This window comes from Kryptolebias marmoratus, linkage group LG12, assembly GCF_001649575.2.
Source record: "Kryptolebias marmoratus isolate JLee-2015 linkage group LG12, ASM164957v2, whole genome shotgun sequence".
In the NCBI taxonomy this organism is placed as follows: Eukaryota; Metazoa; Chordata; class Actinopteri; order Cyprinodontiformes; family Rivulidae; genus Kryptolebias; species Kryptolebias marmoratus.
This window is the reverse complement of record NC_051441.1, coordinates 10,514,284-10,540,817: the sequence shown is the minus strand read 5'-3', so window position 1 is coordinate 10,540,817 and position 26,534 is coordinate 10,514,284. Positions and strand designations below refer to the sequence as shown.

Genomic DNA, 26,534 nt, shown 5'->3' with positions numbered 1-26,534 from the left:
GTGGTTGGGGGGATGGGGGGGGGGGTTACAGCAAGACACTAAATATCATCAGGAGGATTAAGATGAGGAGAAATTCCTTTGCTTCACAAGGACACAGGTGCACAGGATTTAGTCCACTTTCTTTGGGATGGACACCTGTTGAGTGGGACATACATGAGCTGAGACATGCATTTATTCCAAGAGCGTGTGACAAAATGATTAGTTTTGCTTTAATTCCTCCAGAGTGTAATAAACATCTAAGCCCATTAGACACTGAACTGAAACAGTGTCTCCATCACATAATCCCCTAAAGCTGAATTCATCCAGTAAATGGAAACAACTGTATTGATTTCCAGTCCCTAAATGAACCCAGAAAACCTTTGTGTTCATAAAAAAGGTCTGATCTAATAACATGTAGCTGATAGATTGTAGATATTGTTATTTCTTAAACATGATAGTAAAAACTACTTGAACAAATTTGGGGCAGAACCCAACAGCTGATATATTGTAGTGAGAGCAATGGGACTCAGCCAAGCTACATATACTAAAACTATCATCCATCGATTGTTGTTGCAGGGCTGTTTGGGTGTGTGAGTCATCTAAAAAGTATAAGGGAGGAAAAAGGATTTCCATGTACTCTGCCCAACATATGACAGTACTTCATGCTGTCAAGTGTTGCAGCTGTTGACAAACTTCATGTGTGTGTGAGAGAATACAGAATGTTGGAAGATTTATCTTCCGCATAACTTAGAAACACATGATTGAACCTGCACTTGATATGCATGTTTGGCCTGCATATTCACTGCTGATTTCCAGACATTTACATGAACTCAGGAGCTGCTCTATTTGATAGCCGGTAAAAAAATTGTCTGAAGGGGAACTTCCCAGCTTGTCCTGGACTGTTAAATAAAACAGACTTGACTGTTTCAGAAATACCTCAGTGTTTCTAATCCTTTTCTGCTTTCACTGTTCCTTGTGCTGACCAAGCTAATATAGCTAAATATGAATATAATGAGGCTTAATGAGAACCCAAAAAGTGCCAGCTACTCAATGCAGTCAGACAAAGGTGAGACTGTGTTTAGTGAAAGGATATGTGTGATTCACTTTGTGCTTGAAATGAGCTGTGGAGAAGTGGGGGCTCCTATTCAAGTAATTCTTTCCAAGTAATACCTGGACAAACTGTGCTGTGATGCAATTATCACATCAACATGACACAGCAAAGTAAATTTAGCTCTGGAGTGGGGGGTCTCTTAAATGCTTTAAAATAGAGCAATTATTTTTCAGGTAGCTATTACTGGGGGTGCCGTTATGAAAGTATGTTTTATTTACTTCAGGAGTCCTGAACAAAACTTGCTCAAGCACCACACATTTTCTAATCAGAGTGGGGCTGGCCTTGATTAGCCATCTTGTTGGTAATTATGACCACTCTGTTTTACTTGCTGAAATTTTGGCTGTTGTAAAAAGATAACAGTTTCCATGCTGTTCTCACATTCTACTGAGCTAAACACTCAGGGGCCTAGCAGCAGTTTTCATTTGCTACTGTGTACCAGTGTTCAAGTTGGACATAATCATGTGACATAAACAACTGAACTGATTACTCTGTTGGATTGAATTTGATTTAATACTGATTCATTCTTTAATTCAAACAAAATGAGCTCATGAGCCAGATATGGCCCAAGGGCTGTCTATTTGTTTCTCTCTTGTGGCATATTTGTCTGCACATAGCGCTTACAAAGCTGGACAAGATCCTACAAAGCAAAGTATGGTTGATTAACAATAAGCAGTACTTCAAAAACATAAAATTTTGGAGCATGTTTAGTTTCATAAAAAGACAATTCATTCATTTCATATTTACAACCAGTTTTCCAACAGATAAGTTGCTTCAAAAAATGGTACATTGATAGGTAAATCCTAAATATTTCTCGTAAGTCTTAAGAGATAACTGCAGAGGTGGAGTGTGCTTTTTCTTAGTCTAATTCCTTAACTGTGCAGTTATTAACTGCTACTATAGCTATCTATAAGAAGTTTCCGAAGGTAAATGTGTGTCTAACCACCTAAGATGCTGGTGTAAAATATTTGATGACAAACTGAACTGTGTAGAAATGTAACTGATGTCTCAATCAAGTGAAAGATTTTATCTGAAATCTCAAGTGATGTGTTATAGGAAGAGAACAATTTAAATGTGAGCCAAAGAAAAAAAAGGCTAACATCTTACACAATTGCAGCCTACTGTAAGTTAAATACATAGTGTGGGTTATTACACATTTGAATGGTGGCATAAAAAAGATTGGGCCACACTTCAAAACATTTTTAATAGTCTAACTTTGAAAGACAGTTAGATGGTGTAAGTGATTGTGCTTCAAATAAATATAGCCCTCCTTCAATGGTCTAAAATACCAACACTAAACAACTCTCCCTTGAAGCAAAACATCACTTCGAGCAAACAGCACGCCCTGCAGACCAACTGGAGATCATTTTCTTAGCTAAGGTATTGCCTCATTACACACAGGACAATACAGAATATTGTTAAATGCAAGCACTTTTTATTTTATGCACAGACTTTTTCCTTGGATTACATTGATTAGTGCTAATTTTGAATTTTATTTTAAAACTATATCTGCAGAACTGGCCAGCGCTATAAGCACTGTTTAAATTTGAGACCACACACTAATTTACCCAGTTTAATAAATCTAGGACAAAGTCTGTTTCTATTCTACTTTATTACATTTTCTTATTGTTTATAGACTAACCCAGCCACCTTGGCTAAGCATGTTTTTGCAATATTTGGTCTAAATTTCTAGCTTTGCAGTGTGGAAACAAAAAACAAACTGAAAGATGTGAATAGTAAGTAACAATAGGTAGACAGAGCTCTGAAAGTTCTGTGTTTACAACCAGTAGAACACCCTTCTTTTCATTCATGTCCAAACAAAAAAAGTGAGACAGTGCAGCACTCGCAACAAAGGTTGTTCGTTTGTGAACAGACCTCATCCAGTGTGGTCCAGATAACCATCTCATACTGTACCACCTCAGGGGGAGTGTTTTGCTCCACAGATATTTCTTTTATAAACATTAGAAAGCTTCCCCTGCCCAACAAAGCATGTGGAGGTCTGCTAACAACAAAAGGCAGCAGAAGAGGTCAGGCATAAAGAGGAAAACAAACAGAGAACATGAATGAATGAGAATCAAGCAGTAGGAACACAGAAATAATAAATATGTACAATTAAAGAAACCGCAACTATTCATCTGTCCCTCAACAGACACTTTATCAGAAGCCACAGTCCAAAAAAAAAGCACATTCACATGCATCAGTACTTAAACAAATAGACCACTCACTGAGTGTAATGCATCAGCTTGGAGAAACAAGTAAAAAATGTAACATCTTGCTTGTATGACATTCACTAGAACGACATCATGCTCTTAGAAACAGAGAGAGGGGCACCGACAGAGATGGAGAAAAGTGATATCCTGAATAGCCTGTTCCTGGGGCCACCCAGCACCAGCAGTGTCTGCACCATTTCATTCAAACACTGACACACATACACACACAGATCACTTACTAAGCACTACTGCATTTCCATATAATTTTATTTTCTTACATATTGCATGAGGGCTGCTCTAAAACACTCTAAAAATGGTAAAACTAAGTTAGGACCTTTACTTTTTTCTTGCAGTTGCCTTTTTTCATTCAGATAAAAATGGCTTTACCTATATAACACCATTGATCCCCAGTTATTGATAACACCCCGGAATACCATTAGCTAAATTGCATGTCCTGTTTGTCACAAACCCCAGAAGATATACTGTAGACAATTCACAGGGCATATCTCTTCTTTCTGACCCAAAGGGACCCTTCAGATCTAGTCTGTGTGATTATGTTTGTGGGAGGTCAAAAGACAAATGTGAGATAGATCATGAAATACTGTTTAGACTGATGACTGGAAGAGATGGGAGTGAATATATGAGCAGGTAAGATGAGATAGTAAACATCCATCACCTGACTTTACAAACCTCTCATCCAGAGGCTATAGGGTAATCACTTGACATGTGTGAGTTGGCCTTGATTTAAATCACATTTTGACAGAAGCACAAATTATACTTTTGTCTTAACTTTTAAACATTTTTTATTTGTTAGAGTCCTAAGTTACCATGATATGACTGAAATAAGCACAAGATAATAATCATATTAGTAAAATTTTGCCATGTGTTGATTTTTTTTGTTCTAAATGATTCTGACAGCAGCCAGTCACAGTGGTCAATCAGGAAGGAGAGTCTGACTCTGTACAATAAATTAATACCTATGATGATAAAATTTAAAGTAAAGAATATGCTTTGATCAACTAAAAGCAGGACAAAAAAAAAACTAATATTTGGAAATTAAATCAATGACATGAAATATTATTTTAATATCTTTAATAAAACATTTTAGATGAATGTTTAGTTGAATGTGACAGCTGTTTATTTGTCACTATTTCCTCAACTGAACAATGTCCTTGTTGGGACACATACTGGATACTCACAGGCTGCTGACATACAGCTGAGTCAGTTCTGCCAGTCTAATCCCAAAACAACTACCGACATTATAAATGAGACATTACAAAAGCAAAGACAAACTGATTATTTTTTTTGATTGAAATAAGATGATATCTGACCCAGATTATAGACTGAACAGTTTGCGGTAGAGTCAAAATATTTGTAAATATTTTGTTGTGATCCAATATTTTAGAGGTGACTCAACAAATTATGAATCTGAATTGTACACATAAAGCATGTTTTATATATCTAACTAGTATCTGCTTTACTGATTTTCTGCAAGTTTTTTATTTACTATCTAAGCTTTATTTTTCACTACAAAGCAAAAATGGCATGCCTTGAATATATGGCCTAGGGGTAAGTTAGGGGTGAGTTAGGTTATAAGCCACAGGGAGAAAAAGAAGAAGAAAGCAGAAGGAGCTGATGTTAAGGAAGGTGAGATTGGGTCCTTGTGGCCCCAGAGCCTGTAAAGGCTTGTTTGTACAGTGTGAGAATAAAATGTAAACATGTCACTTTGCATTAAGGCCCCATTCCTCCTGCTAGGAAAAGAAAGTGATGTCTCTATACCTTCCTTTTGTTAATCTTCCCCATCAGCAGCATGTAATTATTGATTGTGTGTGTGTGTGTGTGTGTGTGTCTGTGCGTGGGGGGAGGGGGGGATCAGTAGCTTTTCTGCAAACAGCAGAAAAAAGTAAAAACAACAAAAAAAGAGTGAATAGAAACAGATTTAGATGAAAAGTGGAAGAGAAATGAAAAGCAAATTAGGAGAAACTGACATTTCAGTTTTATGTGCAATAATAATAAAAGAGGAAGCCAAATACATGTATGAAGAAAAAATTACAAGAGGAGAAGACAGTAAGTGTGCAGGGGGCTGATCTTGCAATTACTCACACTTTCAAAAATCCTCCTCTCGCTCTTTACTTTGTGGTCTTCCTCCCTACCCACATGTCCCTGCCCTCTTTGACTCATCTCTCTCTTTTTCTGTCTGTCTCTCCCGTCTCCCTCCCTGGAGGCTGGATCTCCTGACCCCGTGTGAAAGTCGGCAACACACATTCCACCCCAGTCCACTCTGCTCTGGGAAAGTCAGTCTGCATGAGACTCGAGGTTAAAGAAAGAAATGAACTGCTGCTGGGTGCAGTACAGTAGGTGGTAAAATAACGGATATGCACAGTAATAAAACACTGATAAAAAAAAAAAAACTTGGCTGAACATTGTTTAAAAAAAAAAGAGAAAAAAAGCTAGTCTAGTCTAAAAGCTATGCTTTGTGATAAGCACAGATGGAAAAAAAGATACACAGTGAAACCACAAATTAAAAAAGGGGTTAGCTGCCTACAACAACTGAATTCTGATCTTGTGCGCTCATTGATTGTGTGATTCCTCTAGAGTCCTCTACATATTTTTCAATATTTTTCTCTTTTCTTGCACAAATCAACCCTCTGATTGATGAGTCATGCATTGCTAATTGCAATATTTGTGTCATTTTCCATTTTCTACACAGTTAAACTGGCTTTTAAGAGTTTACTGCTGCTTAATTTGGAAGTTTCAAAAAAACCTAATGCATCATTCAGCATATTGGATATAAATTTTCAGTTTTTAACAACGCTAAGGCATCATAGACAAAGTACTGCTAAAAAGAACTACTGGTGGACACAGGAGAACTTGGACAGGCAAAATAATTTACAAAGAAAGTGACAATGTAAGAAAGAAAAACTTTAACCTGTAAGTAAGTTTGAAAAATGAAGAAAGACAAAAAAAAAGAACAGAAAGGCAGCAGATTGTGCCCCCAATGCCTCCAGATCAGATCCTCTTGACTTGACCCTTGTGAAAGCTGCATAAGTATGGAGTTAATCAAAAGTGTGTTAGGATGACAGGCAGGGGGCCCTTCATGAAGCCGTGCCAGGGGCCCCAGTTCTACAAAGCCTGCAGTGTAAGAGGAGGGGGGTTATTCTTTGCAAAGGAATTGTGGCTGAGTGCAAGAGAACACTAGTAGGTAGTCTGTCCGCTGGTGGCAATAAACTCGGATCAGGTCCGATGTCACGGAGCCCACCAACGTTTCTACATGATGACATGTACATCAACCCAGGCGCCCACCTGATGACACATACGAGGTCTGAGGTCTCATATGTCAACACTTTCAGCTTACAGGAAATGTGACAGTTAGGGAAAATTAGCTTACATACTGACGTGACATGACAGGCAATACCTCTGTGATAATGAAGAAGTCATCACCAGGCTCCCCCTGCACCACAATTTTCTCTCCATCCTCAAACTGAACAGGCTCCAGAGCATCAGCCACGGTCAGACGCTCCCACTTATCCAAAGACTCTGTAAATGAACAACACATATGAATCACTAAGAACAGTCTGTCATTTACAATAAACAGTGCAACAGGAGATGCTCAGACTTTCATTTGTTTACATTTTATGATCACAAAGGTTGTTTCATGGTTTTGAAGCAAGTATGTGGGATAAAGACCATTTCAGCCTAATCCAGTCATTCATCAAGAATCATTACATCTCAGATCCTTTAGCTACTCCCTCATTTCAAGGAGGCCCACAAAGTTTAAACACCTTAACATTGAGCCCTAAATCTGTCCTGATGACTGCTGGTTGTGGTGATGGAGATATGGTTTATCCTTAAGACAGCTGGATATCAATTACTTAGAATAAACTATAGAAGGCAAGCTAGCGATGCCTGATAAGGTGAATATGATCAACTTAATTTAAAGCAGTGTAAGCAGATTTAATAAAAGTGCAGTTTGTTTAACTGCTGTTACAACAAGAGGTCTATTCAAAATACCTTGATAAAATTAAATGTTTTATTTGTATTGTAGTATAAAACTGAACATAATTAATTAATTAACTATATTTACAGCAACTAATTTACAAATTTCATATATAATAGGCTGGAGGAGAATTCTACCAAAAGCTATGATAGTATCTTTTTGGGTTTCAGTGATCTCCAGAATCTTTCAAGCAATCCATCAACATTGAAGACAGTGAAGCAGTTAGCCAAAGTTATTCCTAGAAGCTGTTGGTTTTCACAGAAAACCAAAACAGAATTGTTACACATCTTACTGGGGAAAAAAAATCAACCAAAAAAGTTTAAAGCAACTGAAAACCCATATTTAAGGAAAAAGAACCCACTAATAACTGCACATCTCCACACAGATGTTTCTCTAAGTGAGCTCATCTGTCTTTCACACTTCAGCAGATCATCATGGCCTAATCTTACCAGTCTATACATCTACATGTGGAATGTGACTTATCTGCAGTGAAAACACTCCTCATCCTCAGCTTAGTCTAGATGAAAAGATGATTTGTTGTTTATATTTGACTAAGATGTGAGTTAGAGGTGTAAAACTACAGCAGGATCTCTTTGTCTACATCTATTGTCTCCTGATGTGCTCAGTAACTGATCCTGTTGTGTCTATTTATGTGTGCGTATCACTGTGTATGTACTAAGGATTAACTAAGGTAGGTCTGTTGGTTTGGAGGTGTCCAGTGTCTTCTCCGGTGGGGCCGCAGTGTCTGCCGGATCCAGATGGATGTCTTCTGTCTGGCTGCAAGCTAAAGACAGCAGGTCTCATTGAGTTGATCCCTAACGGCAAGGCAAGTAACATAATACTCAAGTGTCTTGACTAAAGAACCTACATTTCACACTTCATGGAGCCTGCACCCACTTGGATCACCTTGTCGCTTACATACATAGTAAACACTGAGAGAACTGACTGAGACGTCGAGGCCTGTTTAAGTGTGTGAGTGACAAACATTTGCTGTTTTTTTAACTTCACATCATGACATCAAGGGGCTTGCACCCAATTTTGTGGCTATCTAAAAAATCAAAGACAAACAAAAACACTGCTGCCCCCTGCTCCTCCTACAATTCAAAGAGGCTGAGAAGAGAGAAAAAGCGACATAACAAGGAATCAAGAACGATAAAGCACTTCGATGAGGGAGGCGGATGCTTGAACACAGGCCTCAACAAGGCCTTGAGAAAGGGAACCACAGAAGAAAGAGGGTGAATGAAAAGAGAGCGGACTTCAGAGACATTCTCCTAAGACCTGAATTGAGTGTATGTGTTTACTCACCCAGCTAATAACTCTGTACAGAGGGCATGGCCTTACTCTATACACAGCACACACACGATCAAGTGGAAAAGGACGAGACGTCAGTTCCAATTGCAACTTAATTTTGAAAGTCTGAATGAATCTCATTTGCCATTCATCTAAATCTAGTGGCCTGTGAAGGCTGGTGTTTTCCAAATTCCAGTGGGAAAGAGGGGCTTAGCTTAGCTCCCTATACCTTAATTGTCCACACAAAGAGATTGCAGAGTATGACTGGCTTTAGGTTTGAACAGTGTGAGTAGATTAAGACTGTAAACACAGACCTTACTCAGCTATGGGTCTCGTGTGACAACGTGTGCCTGCGTTTATGTCGGCTAATCTACAATATACATCGATTTAACTGCCTGTACTCTGGACTCTAACCTTTTACAAGTTATACACTAATTCTTCAGCATATTTATGAATGCAGAAACAAAGATGAAAAACCACATAGACAGTTTCTTGCATCTTCACTGGATGTTGCACACACTTACCGAGGATGGAGACCTTGCTGAGGAACTCTTCATACATCTTTCTCTTTCTCAGTGTACTACCCTGTAAACAATATAAGATAAAAATTGTATGGCAGAACTGCGTTTCCATGGAAATGTGTGATTATTATGCAAAACACTGCACTTGTACTCATTGTTGGAATGGCAAGAAGTAAATTTGATTTATAATGCAACATTTTTCTCTTCTCTCACTTTTGTCATAAAACAATTAGCAAAAGTAACAGTCAGCAAAATGCTTCCAGTGATTCTCATCCAAAAATATTTAAATAGTTACTCATTTTCTGGATCTTGCAAAAAAGAATTGTGCTTCCTTTTGAACAATATTGGGATTAAGATTAGTTCTGCAGCTAAAAAGTTTCATATTAACAAACTGCTGTTTAAATATTACTTTTTTAATTTTTATGTATTTAAAATGCAGACACGTTACTTTTCAGTGATCATTTATTGTCTTTAATAGAAGCAATTTATTTGTCACAATTCATCTTTAGGGCTAACTTCAATTGTAACACTAATTCACTGGCAAATACAAATAAAGCAAAGCTTCAGTACAAGATTATCTGTGGTTAACAGATTGTGTAGTTCATGGGGTCATGCTTCTGGAGGTATGTATGAGATATGTAGTAATGTTTATTGCAAGTGTGTGTCTGTGTGTGTGGCCCACCCCACCCAGCAGGCAGGGGACTTTCCCCTTTCTGGCTTTGCCATGAAAATCAGGTGCTTCCTGACAAGTCTAGACCCAGAGGACCCCTTACCTAACTGCACTTCTCCTTCTTTGCACAAAGCCATTTAGAGCAGGCGAAAACATTAAAAGAGAAAAAACAGTGAGGACAGACGATCTTGTCCGCCCTGTGTCTGCCTTTGCATATGGAAGTGATATATTGAGGCTTGGGGTGTCTTCAGTGCAAGTGCTTGAGTCCCGCTGCTGCCTCTAATTTCATATAATTTCACATTTTGTCTTAAAAGGGGAGAAAATCTTCCCAAGTGAGTCGATGTCAAACTCAGGATCGTAAACAACTTGATTAAAGGAATTCTAGCTTGCTCTGCCTCCCTCCTGGATAAATGATTTGAGTGTGTCTGTGTGCAGGCAGCTCATGAAGTCTGTTTTTAGTTCTGCCACTTAGGTTTCACTGCTGTCTGAACAGGGACAAAACTTGATCATTTATGTGAACAAAGCATACACTCCCTCATACCTTCACATGCATCCTGAAACCCACACACCCACTTGTCTTCCAACTTTCACAGACCTTTTCCCAAAGTTTAAAGGCTTACCATGGGTACATATGAACACATTATATGGTCTGATTTATGTGACTGCAGCAGGAAGGGCAGGGTGTGCCCAAGTAATGTCAGCAATGCAGGGGTTCACAGAGGTTGATTGGAACCAAATGATGCTTTTAAAAAAAATTATATCTTGAATTTGAAATTATCCTTTATTTAGTTTGTGAACATCATATTTTTTCCTGTTCTTTCCTGGAAATCTGTACTTTTGTTTTGTGCTAATCCTCCCTGTCTACTTGGGAGGGCCTTGGAACATTGATCATGCATAAAAAAATATGTATATATTGGACTGATGACGTCGCTCCTTTTGTGGTTAAAGATAAACCTGTCTTTGTGTCTGTTTGCTAGCTTTGAGGTAGAATCATCAAAGACCTGAGGTGTGGAGCAAAGCCAGACTAAACCAACTGTATATTACGCCCCATCTTTATCATCTTTAACTCTGTCCAATGTGAAACACCACCACACCTCTACTAACACCATCTTTCATCACTTTTTATTTCTTGGTATAATTTCTCCTTGTTTCCTTTCGTCTTGTCTTAAGTTTGCTAACAACAGTCTGTCAGTTTGATAATAGCTTTGGCTGTAACTGTGTCTGTTGAAATACCAAGATGACACAACAAGGTTGGTATTGTATGACTGATGGCTGCACAATGGGGAGAGTGTGTTTATTAAAATAAAAGGCATTACTTTGTTTGTTCAACTCCTGGATAAGAAGAGAGGCAGGCAGCGCTTTGGCTTTGCATGATAACATCACTAACATATTACACATAAACTGCGTGCCATCAACATGCCCATAGTCTGAAATATAAACAAAATCTGTTTCAATGATTCTGATAATGCCACATCTAAATGTAATATTATATATTTTGGAACTGAATGTGATTTAGGTACAGTCAGAGGAAGAAGCCGTATCTACAAGTTATGTAGATGCTCTTTAGCAACAAATGTATTATTTTCAACATCAGCTGAATTAAAAAGAGAACTACATGAAGGCTGTAGTGGATAAAAATGCAGCAGCATCTTTTTTTACTTAACAGCTAGTTTTTTAGGCTTTTTTATTGCAGGAATCTTTAATATTAGTTACTTAATTCACAAATGGATTGCTGAAAAAGACATGGTGATTGGATTTAGCATGAAACATCAGAGCATTACTGTTTCCTATGTTTTCCAGACCAAACATGGAGAACGATGAAGTAGAATGAATGACCAAGAGAAATTGGGTGGAGTCCAGACACAATTTAAGCAAAGTCAGCTTAAATTTGAAGGTATTTTTCTACTCTGCCTTCTTCAAACTAATTTGTAAATGCAAGAAAAGGAGTGTATGAGATGGAAATCAGACTGCAGTAACAGGAAATCAGAGACTGTTGTGCCAACATTTTTGCTAAAACTTGGCTCCAACATATCACAATGGGCAGACTGTGTTTCACTCTACTTTTTTGACTTTGTGTGAGTGGTATTAAAAAAATACAATATACTGTGATGCAGTTATTTAGTTGTGGTGAAGAACAGATAAAAGCAGCATTTACCAAAAAAAAATCAAACCTTGATCAAACCTTAAAAAGAACATTTTGCTTAATCTCATGCGTAATTGCAACATGCTCAGACTACATGTTCTGAATGACTCTCAGCTACTACCACACAAAAATTAAGGTTAATATCTGCAAAACTGACTGCATGATAGCATTTTTTGTGTTCTTGAAGGTCAGTTGTTCGTCACAGCTTTTTTAAATTATGTTGACTTCAAAAGTTAAACAGGTGTAGATGAACATCCAATGAATGCTTTCAGTAAGTTTCATTAAAATTCATCCGTTGATATTTTGGGAACCGACAGACAAACATAGTTAAAACCAATATTGGGCCGCCTTTGCTTTTTTGGCAGCAGGTGATAATTACACTTAACTTTTAATTTCAAAATTGAGAAGAGAAATGGAACAAGGAAGCAGATGTAGAAACTGGAACAAAGTAGCAGTGTTAGTGTATTTTTCAAGCTTCTGAATAACTACCTGCGAAAACAGAGAATCAGCATAATTTTACTTGGAAACGCCAGATATATTTACACAAAGAGAAAATGATCATTATGTTGGCTGATGATGCTGCCAGAATACCACACCATGTAAAGACAGCTTTACAAATCATTGACAGCAATAATTAACAACAGGTTTGTGTAATTGAATTTAGTTTCACCCCTTCGTGCCTCCTGCTGCTGCTGGAAAGAATGAAGGAATGAGAGCTGCAGCAAGAGGATCCTCTCAAACAAAGGTTACCCAGGCAGATTGGGCTGTAACAATAAGTATGCGCTTAAGAGGTGACAGGAGTGCTGGGCAGACTGCTGTCAACTTTACACTGATCTAATTAATAATATAATAATAAAGAACAAAAAACATTTGTCAAATCTGCATGAGTTTGTTTGAAATAAAACAGAATTTTCACTGCTGGCAATTGCAAAGTTTAGATACACACAGGAATTAGAAATAATTAAGGAGTCGAACGTATTTGAAAAAAGGTACAATGAACATCTGAGGAATCTTTCACACAGAGAAACTCAGACATGTTCAATAATAGTCATTCTAACAGCGCCCGAAATATGTGTGCGCAAGTGAGTAAGCATGACAGCCAGAGCAGAGCACCTTGTGTTTCCACTTTAAACATTTAGACATTCCTACTAGATAAGCTCCTGGAGCGGGAAGTGCATGTACCGGCATTAGAGCTGACCCTTTCCCTTCTCTAGCTCTCACACACTCCCATTCAGATTTACTTTTCCCCTTTCTCCACCTAGAAAGAGATCTAGGGAGATAATAAAATGGGAGGACAGAGTTTCATGTTTGTGTGTGCATAAAAGTGGGAATATTTTATCCTAAAAAAATGAAAGCAAGTGTTTGGGAGTTCAAGGAGTTTTAAGTGGTTGAGTGGGAGAAAATATTGTAAGTAAAAGATCATGAAGGGTGAGTGTAGAGATCCTACACTACATGTTTAATGTGCTGACATACATCATACTTGTCTCATTATCACATTACAGAGCGAATATTAATCTACGTATGTGTTTACCCTTCCCTGCACCTTTTAAGAATTTCAAAAACTGTATCATCTTTTTATTTGGAATGATGGATGAAAAGTAAAATCCAAATAGGAATTTTTTGCTCTAAGGAGGAAATAATTAGGATGGAATGAAGAGAAAAAAAATTGGTCTGTTTAAATGCTTAATGTATTTCACTGACAGGCATGCAACAATTTTGTTTGCATGTCTAATGCTAAAATACCCAAACTTTAATATTATGCCAACTAGTTTTATCTGTACAAAAATATAACTTAAAGCTATTATATTTAACATATTTACAGCTTTTAATATGTATATTTTTATTTCAGCCTGCTTAATGCAAAACACACTTGTGAGATTAGATAATCTTCTTACGGCACAGAATTGTGTCTTCTTCCAATCTTTTTCAGAAAAGGTACTTCAATGTACACCACAATAATAAAATTTTTATATGCAACTAATCCAAATGGTTATTGATGAAGTGTATGATAATTCTCATAAAAAAGTGCTATTATTAGAATTAATTTCTTCTTTCCTTACAAGTTTGCTGGAGATTTAGGAAATTCCTACTGTTTTATACATTTTTTCACTCACTACAGAAATAAAGTCATGACAGTGCTCAATATGTCTGAATTATAAGTCAAGGCTTAAGCTTGTGCATAATATAGTGCTTTATAGTATCACAAAGCACACTGATACCGTAAGTTTTAATGTGAGGACGTTCATACCATAAGGATGCGCCGGTAACTGTCTCGGTCGATGCCCCACAGTTTCAAATCTGTCTTGGCCTTGACGGTGGCAGCCCTTGGAGTCCCATAGATCAAGGCCAGCTCTCCAAAACTACCTCCTTCTCCAATATTGGTCACCCATTCACCATTCACATACACCTGTGGAGATAACATCAAAAAAGAGTAATGGACAGGGTCTTACATGAGCTTAAAAGCTTCAAAACAATACCAGTAATTGCAGGGTGGACCCTCGTTTTCCTCCTGCATCCCTTCTCAGTTTCTGGGCTGTTTGATTTGTTCACAAGGCTTCTCCCTAAGTATTTTATCTGCTCTAAGCCTTCAAATGAAATCCTCTAAAAGGCCTAATATCCCCCCTTAACTCCCCATCAATCCCTTTTATTTCTTTTGCCTTGTGTTTTTGGAGTCTTCTCTTGGAAGTGATGGAGGTTAGTAAGCTGATGAAGACTTTGTGGGTCTATTCTTAAATCTAAAACACACACACATTTACAAAGTTGATGACTTAGATGCACACATGGAGAACTCTATTTAGCCACTGCAGGCACTGCAGCTTATATGGACAATACAACCGCATTGTGGCTCACTGCGCCTGTCTCTGTGACCGTAATGGTTTTAACTGTCAACACACTATCCACTATCTTCTTGACTTAATAACACAGAGAGAAATGAGGGAGGGGAACAGAAGGAGGGAAGAAAAGTTTATTCTTCTGCTTGCTGTTGTGAATTACCCAAATTGTTGGAAGCCATTTTTCAGTCAGAGTAAATCACAGGGGACTCATCCTTCACTACAGACTGGAATAATTTCAAAGAGATGCAGAGTGCCGACAATGGTTACGTCAAGCTCAGAAGAACAATTATTTGTATGTTGCAAAAGTGCAACATCAGAGAATGCAGGTGGTAGTGTTCTTTCTTTAGTTTCTAGTCCAGTTTTTAGATAGTCTTTGTTTAGTTTTGACTGCTGTACTTGTCAACTTATAGGGTTTCACAAACACTTTCACTCAGCTCTTTGAATGGGCTTTTTTATCCCCAAATGGTCATTTGGTAGCACCACTTTAGTTAAGGACTCAAACTGATGACTCTATAAAGAAAGATTGAAACACATTAAGTCTTAAGTAATATATATGATGTTTTGCAGCTGTCACTGAATTTTCTGAACATAAAAATTAACAGCAAGTTGTGTGTGTCTGGTAGCAGTTAAGAAGCAGTGATATAAAAGTAATAGAATGGAGATGAGGAGACAGTGTATTTGTGCTTGTGGTTACTCCAGGCATGCCTGTGGGCTGTTTAAATGTGTGTGATTGAGTGTGTGTAAATTCTAAATGTCCTGGCCACTCCAAACAATAAAAACTACAAGGCTACTATTATAAAATAATTTCTTTTTAGAATAAAAGTGCTCAAGTAAACTATCCTATAAATTCTGATCCTATAACACTATAAAAATGACAAAACTATGTTAAATACAAAAAGCATGTATTCTCAGTAAGCACATTGAACATTTTGAACTGAAAGTTTTTACTTCTTATGTGGTGCACCCGTCTAAATACTGTCTTTGAGTGAAAAGATGTATGTGCCAAAATGGAGGGGTGTTTACATTAGTAGCAGCTTTCAGGCAGTTTATGGGATGCTGGCAGATTTACACCCTTGTTTAATGAGAGACATCTCCACACTCTAATAACCTCGGCACTGATCTTGAAGTAGTTTAGTGCCTGGGTTGTGGCTGGGAGGCAGCTGCTGTCTGTAGATGGTAGAGTGATGGTAGAGTGGATGGCAAGGTGACATGAAGGAGGCACCGAAGAGCATGAGGTTTGGCAATTGCTGAGCTTGAGGATAGTCTTCCCACAAGTAGGGATCAGTGTAAGAAAAAAAAAAAATCTTGTGGGAACACATTCACTAGTGGCAGTTCTGAGCAGATTGCATCTGATTTAACACATTGGAGGAATAATTAAGGCACAGTAACGCTGCAGCTGCGAGACAGAGCACCACTGCAGCTGTCGGTCTAATAGAAAGTTGAGTTTGAACAGCCATATAAAAACAAGAGTGCAAACAAATGATATACATTTGTAATATACTGTAACTGCAAGCAATAAATAAACAAATAAATTTGACTTTAAGATATGGTATACAAAAACAAAACAGCAAACAAATTAAATTAGATTTGGTTTTGCTTTACTGGGTTTTTGCCATACTTGAAAGAAACTATTTATAGGGTTGAAATAGTTCTTGTTGAGACAACTTGCCAAAGCAGTAATGGAATTTCTAGATACTGAATTTCTTATCTACTGTTTAAATAAACTGCAGGCTTGAAAGGAAAAAAATTAAATCTCCAGCTGTGGAAAATCTTGGCCTATTTCTCTCTCACATGAATCTGGGTATAGTTCTGATCACCTATCTATTTACATCAACAAGACACTATCTGAAACAATGTGAGTCAAAGCAACAAAATTCAAAGTAGGTTCTTCTGCAGTTTTACTATCAAGGCACCATCTCATTATCTCTGCTTCCTTCTTTCAGTTTAGAATGGGCCAAAGATATTGCCAGTCTTAGCAAAGCTTGCCAACCTGCTTTTGTTTTCTCACCCACGGTTTCTGTGCTCACAACGGTAAGCTAATAAGGTCACTTCCTGTTTAACTTTCCATCAGCTCCCGTTTTATCTCTCCACTTAAGTCTATCGCTTGGTGTCAGGCTTACTAAGACAATAGATCTTCTCAGTTTGGGTGCCTTCACAGAGCGCTCACCTCTAAAGCGCCATGTTCAGATTGTCATCGGGCTGGAACCAGACTTTGAAGAGGCTAAAACATGGGGGCAATTCTACAACTGTTCCTATTTGTGGGAGAGCAATATTGTCTCAACATGACTGGATAAGGAAGGGCTTTTGATAGAGTTACTATCCCTCTTATAAGTTTCTTATAAACTCCACTTTAAACAGGTGAATAAAAGCTTATACTGGCAATCTGCATTTAGAGATATCCATACAATCTGCAAGAATAACTAAAAAGTTTGTGAAACCATAATGTTCTTCTTGATTCTTTTCATGTAGTTTGTTTAAAGTATTGTTAAAAATAACAAAAGGTTTTCTGCATGTGCTTTTGTGTGCCAGCCACTTACGTCCACTTCACCTTGGTCAATCACATAGAAGTTGTCTCCTTCATCGCCTGAAGAGAAGAGAGTAGACAAAGCATGAGCTTATAGGTGCAAAGAAAGCATCAAAAACATATTTAAACTAACTTGAAATCTAGCTTTTTTCATTTTTACTTTTAAATTTCACCCCCTACTAGCTGAAATTATCAATAAATCATTTCTGATTAAATTTAAATTAGACACATAGAGGAATAAGTGAGAAAGAAATATATGCAAGAAAGAGCTGGATTTAATCGCAGCTCAGTGAAGCTCAACCTTGAAAGTGGCAAGTGACACAAGATAAAATGCAAAAACTAAACGCAAACAACTGTGTTCTAAATGCTTCTTACAAACCATTAACTTTGTGCACTAAACATTTAGCTTTGAAATTTGTGGCTGTGAGATTCTGATTATGTCTTTAAAAAAAAATACAGATTAAAGAACACATCTTATTCTTTGAGTCTTTATAAACTTAGTCCTTTGGACACACCCAGTACCAAAAGTACCACTGTCTTTGTCAGAATGCATAATATCTTGTTGGAGTTGCCAGTAATTTTAAAACAGTCTCTCCTCAACAGAAAGTTGCAGTAACTACAGTGTTGATTACTGGCACTTCTTTAGTTTACTAGTAAAAACTCTGAAACAGAAGTGCCTGAACATGCAGAGCCACAACATCTCAGTATTTCAGAATAATCTATAACAGTGCTTAATTACAGGTGCTTTATTTAGTGTGTTTTTCACAATATGGAAAACTATGTTTTATTTACAAGGTTTAAAATTCATGTCTAATCTGCTTACTAAATCACCACTGTCACACATGTGCTGAGCTTTCAAAGTAAAGCCTCAAAGAGATTCATGGCTGGCTGATATCCTTTAAAAGCATCTAGTCCAAAGATAAGGCTAAAAATGGTGTGGGTGCCTTTAATTATGCTATCCATTACATAGAGTTTAGAGAAAAGCACTGAAAAGAAGTGACAACTCCATACAAGAGCACTACAAAGCTCTCGGTGCAACTACTTCTTACAATGAAACATAAATTTGACTGCATTTAGAGGAACAAGTGTGTTATCTAAATGACACAAATGTCAAAGCATCTCAAAGATATTGAGTTAGCGTGTCACTTTGTGTGTATTTTTGTTGTTTGTATGTTCACCCGATGAGTTGAAAGGCTGAGAGTACCCTGTGAGTAAAGTTCACAGGAGTTCACATGCCTAATTAATACTGAGTGGAGGGCTCGTTAATCATACAGCTCTATTTGTCACACAAAACACCCCTTGTCTGTCTAAAGGTCTGTCCCAGGAAAGACCTTAGAAGTCCATACACACATACTCCTAACCTGCTGCAACCTGGCCCTTTACTAATTTTTCTTCTCTCTCTCTCTTTCATCTCATGTATCGCTCTTTCAGTTTCCTCTCACCGTGTCTGTCTTTTCTTGCGCTCTTCCTGTCTTTTATCACTTTGGTGCCTAGGCCTTTGTTTGCGTCTTTAGCTTGAGAGTGAATGCAAATATTTAACCTACACACATACAAAGACACATGCACATACTCATGTAGGCTGGTGTACTCCATGTGGTCTTGTTTCAACACAAGCTAATTGTCATACATACCGCTAATACTCTGTGGCTTTGCTCAAAAGAACAACATGGGTCATATCCTCAACCTCCAAAGGGTTTCTACTCACAATTTCACCAGAGTAATAATATCCTCTGTAAAACTGACAGTATATCTGAGTAAGATTAAATAAATTAACAGTAGAAAATAACAAAATTTACTCTGTTTTGCATGTCATGGTATTTCCTCACTGTTTAAATACCACTCATTTTTTTCAGTGATAACTCCTTGCTGTGTCTAAATAGTATGTAAGTAGTCAGTAGCAAGTATCTTGAAGCTGTACAGTAGTACAGACATTAGCTATGACATCAGTGCTGTATATACCACACTAGAGGATATAACAATGGCCTGTCTGGGTCTGGGGGCCCTGCAAAGAAAGCTAGACTTATTATCACCAAATTAGGACTGATATACTCCTGGATGCTGTTTTAAGAGTAGGTGGGAGCGACTGAGCGTGTAGCACTGACAATTTTCCTCCATCTCGTGTCTGCCTGTGCGTGTTTATTCAGCGCACTCCACAGCTGTAAAACTATGTGATTTTGTGCAGGTGCTAACATAGTACTATCTGAAAGTGAAAATTTGGAAGAATGCTTGTTTTCAGCATTGCAAATATGTGATTAAATGTGTAAGTGTTTGATAGGAGTTTCAGAGGGGGGAGGATTGGAAAAATACAGGCAAGTTCTGTTGGCCTGTTTTTCTTCTAAGTCCAGAGTGACTAGAGTGAAGGTTTTGATGCCTGTTAGACAGAGGACAGAAACCTGACAACTGGCGCAAGCTGTGGAAATGAAAGGAAAAGGGAGTGGTAGAATAAAATAAACATGGTCAGAAGTGGCAGTGCAATAGATGAACTCTTTGAGATAAAACCATTGTGGATAATCAGCAAGAATGAATTCTTAATTGCTTCCTTTCTGTTAAAGTGGTTTAGTTCAAGCTTATTCTAAGACAAGGTCACGCATATCAAAGAACTGGCAAAACTTTTTCCTTAGAGAAATATATACAGTATATTCTTTAAATCAATCCTTATTGATCTCATTTAGAAAGAAATCCACTTTCAATATTGATCATTTGAGTTTTAATAATACTATATCATGTCAAACTTATAGAGAAAACTAGTCATAATGTATTGCTGCAACAGTTTTAAGTGTCAGTATCCTTTAATCTGTTCAACATGTCACCATTGCTGACTTTCACCACATAAAAATATTCTAATGAAAATATTTATACTAACCTTGCTGGATAACTGTTTCCCCTGCAATGTGGGTGACCGGGAACATAGCATCAAATATGTCACTGGAGAAGACAATGAGGCAAAAAAAAGGAGGTGGGGGAGAGGAGAGAGGGGTTGACACAATCAAAACTGGTTAACACCTGATCTAAGTTTTCTAAATTATTAACTACAATCAAATACAAAACATTTGCAATATACATACAAGAGTGATGAGTCATTATCAAAAAGACAACTAAAACAGCAGGCTGCATGGACTAAAGAGAGCTACAATAAGGCTGAACGCCAAGAAAAGCACAAGTATTTTTACATTGCTATCTGAATACAACCAAATGAACAGTATCGCCAAGTAAAAAATAATAATAATAATAATAAAAAACACATGCACACACAGAAGAACACTTTGGTTGAGGTCATAATCAGACTTTAAAACTGTTTTCTTTCACTATTCTAAGAACTTTCCCTGAATTTATTAAATGGAAATTCCAGACAGAGTTCTATCACAGGCAATAAAAGTTTTCACTTAGTTTCTCTGCAAGTTTACGTCATACTGATTCGGTTCATGAGTTTACTTGTGAATACCTTGTTTGAGTCCGTGATCAAAGCTTGTACCTCTGAGGGCATCTTCCTTTATAGGCACTAAAAAAAACAAACCAACTGACAGCTAAACCTAAGCGCTTAATTTCTGCTTCAGCCGGGCAGGGAAAGCGCCTGTTAGACTGTTGCTAATCGAGCTGTTTAAATGCATGAAGCCTCAGAGGATTAGAGTTCCACTACTGGAATGTGTTGGGACACGAGACTTATCCTATCTCTCCTCCTCACTGCCTGTCTCTCACCTTCAGGGTGTATTATTCCATCTAATCAGTTGCATACCACTCAACTTATAAAGAAACACAGAAAAAACAATAAAAGAGGGTCAGGTATATCAAAGACGTAAAAGAACTACTGAGTAAATTCAGGGCAAGTCTTAACTCACACTCAGTTGTGTTTAAGTGTGTGTGCAACTGAATGTGTGTATTTGAGCCAGTATATCTGCATATGAGAACATACAGCCTAGAAAAACACACAGGTTTGTACAAAATAATATGTGGATGTGGAATAAATGTGTGCTCCTGAAAGTGCACTTTACTTTCTAGCAGTGAGTAATTAAAACACAAACTTGTCAATCAGTTCACATAAAATTTTGACCAAAACAGAGGAAAAGCTGCAGGTAAACATATGTTGTGCAGAGATTTGAGGATGTTATTAAGTGGTTTGGAAATGAATGGACCCTGCTGGTATTTATTTATGTGACACTGAATAGAAAACAGACTTAAAAAAGTGGATTTAAGCCAACTACACCCACAGGTAGGTCCTGTGCATTGCAGCTGGCCACTGACTCACACATAGTCACAAACATGCACACTTGTACACTCACTCTTTGAAGTGTACCAACACAAAATAAAAGGTGCACAACCTTCAAACAACATATGATGAAAATGGCTGCAACCCATACATGCAGCTGTGCATGTCAACACTGTAATACACATGTCATAGTAACAACAAATTTGTACACGATGAAAACATCCATGATGGCATGATGATATGACATGAGAGCTCAAAGACTAAAGGTAATTATCCAAAGCAACATCTGCAGGAGTAATCTCAACTCTTTTTACATCTGTGGCCACTTGGCATTGGTATGATTCTTGTCATTCTTTTAAGTAAGATCTTTTCAGTAATTGGTTTTAGGTCATAAATAGCTAAGGAAGTGTGGTTTATGAAAACAAGTACCTTAAAAAAACCCATAAAGTTTAAAAACATATATCAGTTTATAGTAAATGAAATAACTTGATGAGTGCAGAGAAACTACAGAAAATACAAGTTAGATTTTTTTTTTATGGATGGGCAAGCAAGAATTTGTCCTCCATGATAAGATCAACCACACTCAAGTTTTTGACATTAATATTGATGACATGTCACCCAACAAAGCAGGATGCCCAAAAGCAGGTCTTACAGTTACTACTTGAAAGTTAAAGACAAAGCAAAACTATCTAAGTAATTCCACTTGAGTACCTCTTTCTTTCTACGTTCCCCCTTAGTCCATCTATTCAGTGACCAGATCATAGCTTAAAACTAGGATACTTCTGACAATAATTACTTCCCACTTTTTATACCTATCTTTATATTTTCTATCACTTTTCTCCCTCTGTAACCCCCCTGGATTCTCTTTTCTTTTCCTCTAAATCACTGTCTCCCCTAATCCTCCCATCCTTTGGTCTATTATCCCTCTCTGCAAGTCCAACATAAAGTGATTAATCTTGTCTTTCCGCTACCTGTAGACAACCCACCACCACCACACACACATACACTGACCTTATGAAAAGGCAGAGCAACCCCAGAGACAATGGATGAACTGTTCTGACAAAGATAAATAGAAGGACAGAGAGTCAAAGAGGCTGCAAAGTGAATGGAAGGACTAGGAAGTTCATCTCCATCCTTGGCTGGGGGACAAAGCTTCTGTCATGGTTGAAGTATGTGGAGCATTGGAGACACCTCATCACAACACATGTGTGTACCTTAAACACACACAAATATATGCAGTAAACATAAATAAAATGGCTCAAAGTACAATGTGTATAGAATGTGTAAACATGTTAATGTAATAGCCAACATTATACTGTTGTGCTCCACGTGTATTTTTTATGAAAGTGTAAAATATCACTAAAATGTTGCCACCTTATGTTGCAATTGTATTCATGCATGTATGCAAGCAATTGCGAGAGAATGGCAAGAAAAGGTTTATGGGCTTCAGTCTCTGAGACATATGCTCACAACAGTGCAGAAACTGTTTATTTTTGTTCTAAAATACACATAAAAAGAGTGTTAATTTGGGGTATTTAAGTCATTAACAAAATCAAATGAAGCCTGCTTGTTGTAGCTGGATTGCCTGTCGTTCTTTCAGGTTGGAGGTGACTGCCTTGCTCTGTCATTCACCTCCTCCCTCCCTCTTAATCTTTTTCCCTGTGCAGCTGTTTATTTGTTCAGCAGCAAACATCTTATCTTTTACATTGCTACATCAACACACAGAACTGTCATTACTCCATTAGCACTGAAGGACTCCCTAACACCACAGTGTGCCGCTATGTCTTTGTGTTTGTTAATGGGCCGCAGAATGTTGACTTACACAACACCTTAATGGTTAGCTGATCCAAAATGCTTGATTTGTCTGAGCAGAAGAGGTTTTGTAATATGCAGAACAGTCAACAACTGCGCTGTGTATGGGAACTTCCCTGTTCTCCAAGTTGTGTCTCAACTTGGCAGCGATGTGCCACTGGTTTGGCTGGCAAAGTGTTTATGCCAAAAGGGCTTAAAGGATTAATTTTTACTGCCACTGTTGATTATAATCCAGGGTGCTGATTCTAGTGAATCTGAACAATGGGCTTTGTTTCACCAGACTAAATAAGATAAAAGTGATAACTTGAGTCATGCAAGTTCCACAAACAAGATGATCTAAAATCATGCACCTGTGAAAAAAAGGTTTCCCTTACCTCCCTTACCTACATGATCATTTTAACACAACTTGCTGCCAATGTAACAATGAGTAAAAAAAGAAATGTAACCAGTGTGTTTTCAGGAGGGGTGGTATTCCAACCACCTTAGAAACCTGGGAATGTTAAATAGAACCTACATAACATACTTACTGCAGTTTACCTAGAATTAAAAGCTTCCATAATGCTCTACACATTCTTAACAACCATAAGTGGCAGGTTGCTATGAATAACACAACACTTTTTGTTTGGCTGCTGTGATTAGTCAGCATAACATTTAAAGCTTAAGTTAATTCACAAATATGAGCATGCAAACATAAATTAGACTTCCACCAGGTAAAAAAGGCAGTTTAGTTTAAGATGGTAAGCTGGAAAACAGCTTTATGAGGCTGACTAAGTGCTGGAGTTTAATGTCCACTGTTTAAAGTTGTGCACAACAAGCTAAAGTTACTCACATGGAACAACCAACTCACCCCACTGAGCTGCTTGTGTAGGCACAATAATTTTCACTTTCAAATTACATTTCCAATTACATAACCATTCAAGCAAGCACATGTACCAATGTACTCACATGCAGACAGATACACACCACCGATAACAGAGTGACTAAGAGACAGACAAAAGGGGGAGATGAGGGAGAGATAATTATAAAGCGCCGAAGCATTCATGGAGAATATTTACAACATAAAAGCTCCTGGCACATGCTCCTATTTACTCTGGAACTGAAGCCAAAAAAAAAAAAAAAATTCAACCACATCAAGCTACTGCATTTTTTCATATTGACCTTAGGACTAAAACACACTCCATTATTGTGTCTTACATGAAAAAAACAAACATTAAATGTAAATTCGCAACTGCACCACATTTTTAGAAAAAAAAATTAGAATATATAAATAAGTACTATACATCATAATACAACAGCTACAGAATAATTTTCACAGATACCAGAAGAAAAGATTGCAGTAGAAACTGACAGTCATATTTACATTCCTTTCTAGTTTGTTTGTTTTTTTAAGTTTTTGACAAAAAGTTGAATACTGAAAGACAATTTCTTGATAAATGGAGGTTCATACTCTATTGTGTCTAGAGAGATCACTTATTAATTGCCTTTTTCTGGTACACTGTTCTAAATGAAAGGACTGAAATCTCTAAAATATCACACATCTGTCATTTTTACTTGCAGTTACAAACAAAAAATAATGAATGAAAAAATGAAATAAATATAGCCTAAGAAAATTTGTTACCTACAGTATTATGCTTTTTTTGGATGATTTTACAGGGTACTATATTGTTCCTCTGGCCTCATGGTAGTTGCTGTTGAAGGCACTATGCAGCATTGAAATGGTCCTCCAGGTTTACAGGTTGGTTTATTTATAAGAGCTGTAAACTTATAAGGGGTGTAAACCTGGACACATCCTGTTGTGTTAAAGTGTAAATGTGTTTCTCAGTATGTGAGCATTTCAGGACCAAAACACCTGAGGGCCAGAGCATTCATGCTGGTGATCTGTGTGACCTGTAGACTTCTACTAAAACTTGGTGAAAGCTACTGCAATCATCAGACCACCTGAGAGAAAAAAAGGAGATGGCAAAGAAATAGATTCTGAAAAATATAGTTGACTTAAACTTTTGACATTTAAAGTGTTCAAGTATTTTGCTAATGATCAGCTATGTAACATATGTAGATCACAACACTTCTTGACATACCAGATGAAACAGAACATCTATATTATTATTATTATTACAGAAATGGGATGCATATTTTTTTTTTACTGTTGTCAAATACATAATTGGTCAATCAGCAAACTATTAAACTAATAATGTGAAATTTTACTTTTAAAAACTCTCACAATCCACATTTATGTAGCCAACATTGACTGGTGTTGGTATAATATAAAACATGATTCAGAAACCGTACAGTTAATTCCTTGGAATAAATTTAAACCATCTCTAATTTTGTGGAAATTTGACGTACTCTAAACAGCTGTTATGATGTTTGCAGTCAGGAGATCAGTAACAGCTGAGGAGGTGATGCATTTTTTTATTTGCAGCATGCTGAAGCAGAGGAGATAACTGACCAGAAGATAGATATTTTTTTTTTCTCTCTCTCTCTTCTGTATTGTTTCTTAATCATTTTCAATATTTAATTTAGATCAAGAAAATACTTACTCTAAACTTCAAACTACATTGGTGGCCTTGTGGTGACAAAGGTAGAGACTCTCTGCTTCCTTTTTTAATGCACTGTTGTGTGTATAAAGTGTGACAAGACTGTTTTACATCCCTAGCTGATGATCCAACACACACCACCTGCTGGTGAAGCAATGATGTCAGCTTAAAAACATTGCAAACAGGCCTGATCCTGCTGCCTCTCCCCTGCTTTTCTCTCCCTTCCACTCTTCTCACATATTCACAGTATAGTGATTAACCTGCTGCGTTGTTGCCTAACTTGACAAAAACTTTATTTTTCTTTTCTTACTTCAGCTCATTCCCCTCATGCTGTCAGTCTAGATCACATTTTCAACTATCAGGGATTTTCACACTTTCCTAAGGTCCCCCTGTCTCTGTTGTTCTTTGCCCCAGGGCAGGAAAAAGCGAGTTCTTCCTCCACTTAGAGAGAAAAAGGGTCAGGTTGAATCAGGCGCTGACAGGACTGAGCCTCTGCCTCTCTCATGTGTCTACAGCAGACATGTCACTTCAGTACGGTAAAATGAGAGGCGTACCCCTCACTTCACTATTATGAAAAGATAGAAATAAGTATTTCTACTTAATGCACATAAATATACACTAAACAAATAAAACAAACTCGTAGATTTAGTATATGTGCCCAAAGCTGTGCCTTTTTATTTTGTCTCTCTTTTAAACACACACATA

General features: G+C 37.4%; 1 protein-coding gene across 5 annotated transcripts in view; it reads right to left on the bottom strand.

Annotated features, from left to right (window-relative positions):
• The window catches only part of prkar1b (protein kinase, cAMP-dependent, regulatory, type I, beta), a 54,143-nt gene that overhangs the window by 3,010 nt on the left and 24,599 nt on the right, over nucleotides 1-26,534 (bottom strand). For all 5 annotated transcript variants that reach the window (XM_037978790.1, XM_037978791.1, XM_017435948.3 and 2 more), the window contains 5 exons: nucleotides 20,140-20,201; nucleotides 17,290-17,336; nucleotides 14,167-14,325; nucleotides 9,109-9,169; nucleotides 6,713-6,834 (listed from right to left, as the gene is read on the bottom strand). In XM_037978790.1, coding sequence (XP_037834718.1) covers nucleotides 6,713-6,834; nucleotides 9,109-9,169; nucleotides 14,167-14,325; nucleotides 17,290-17,336; nucleotides 20,140-20,201 — 451 coding nt within the window. The remainder of the gene's footprint in view (nucleotides 1-6,712; nucleotides 6,835-9,108; nucleotides 9,170-14,166; nucleotides 14,326-17,289; nucleotides 17,337-20,139; nucleotides 20,202-26,534) is intronic.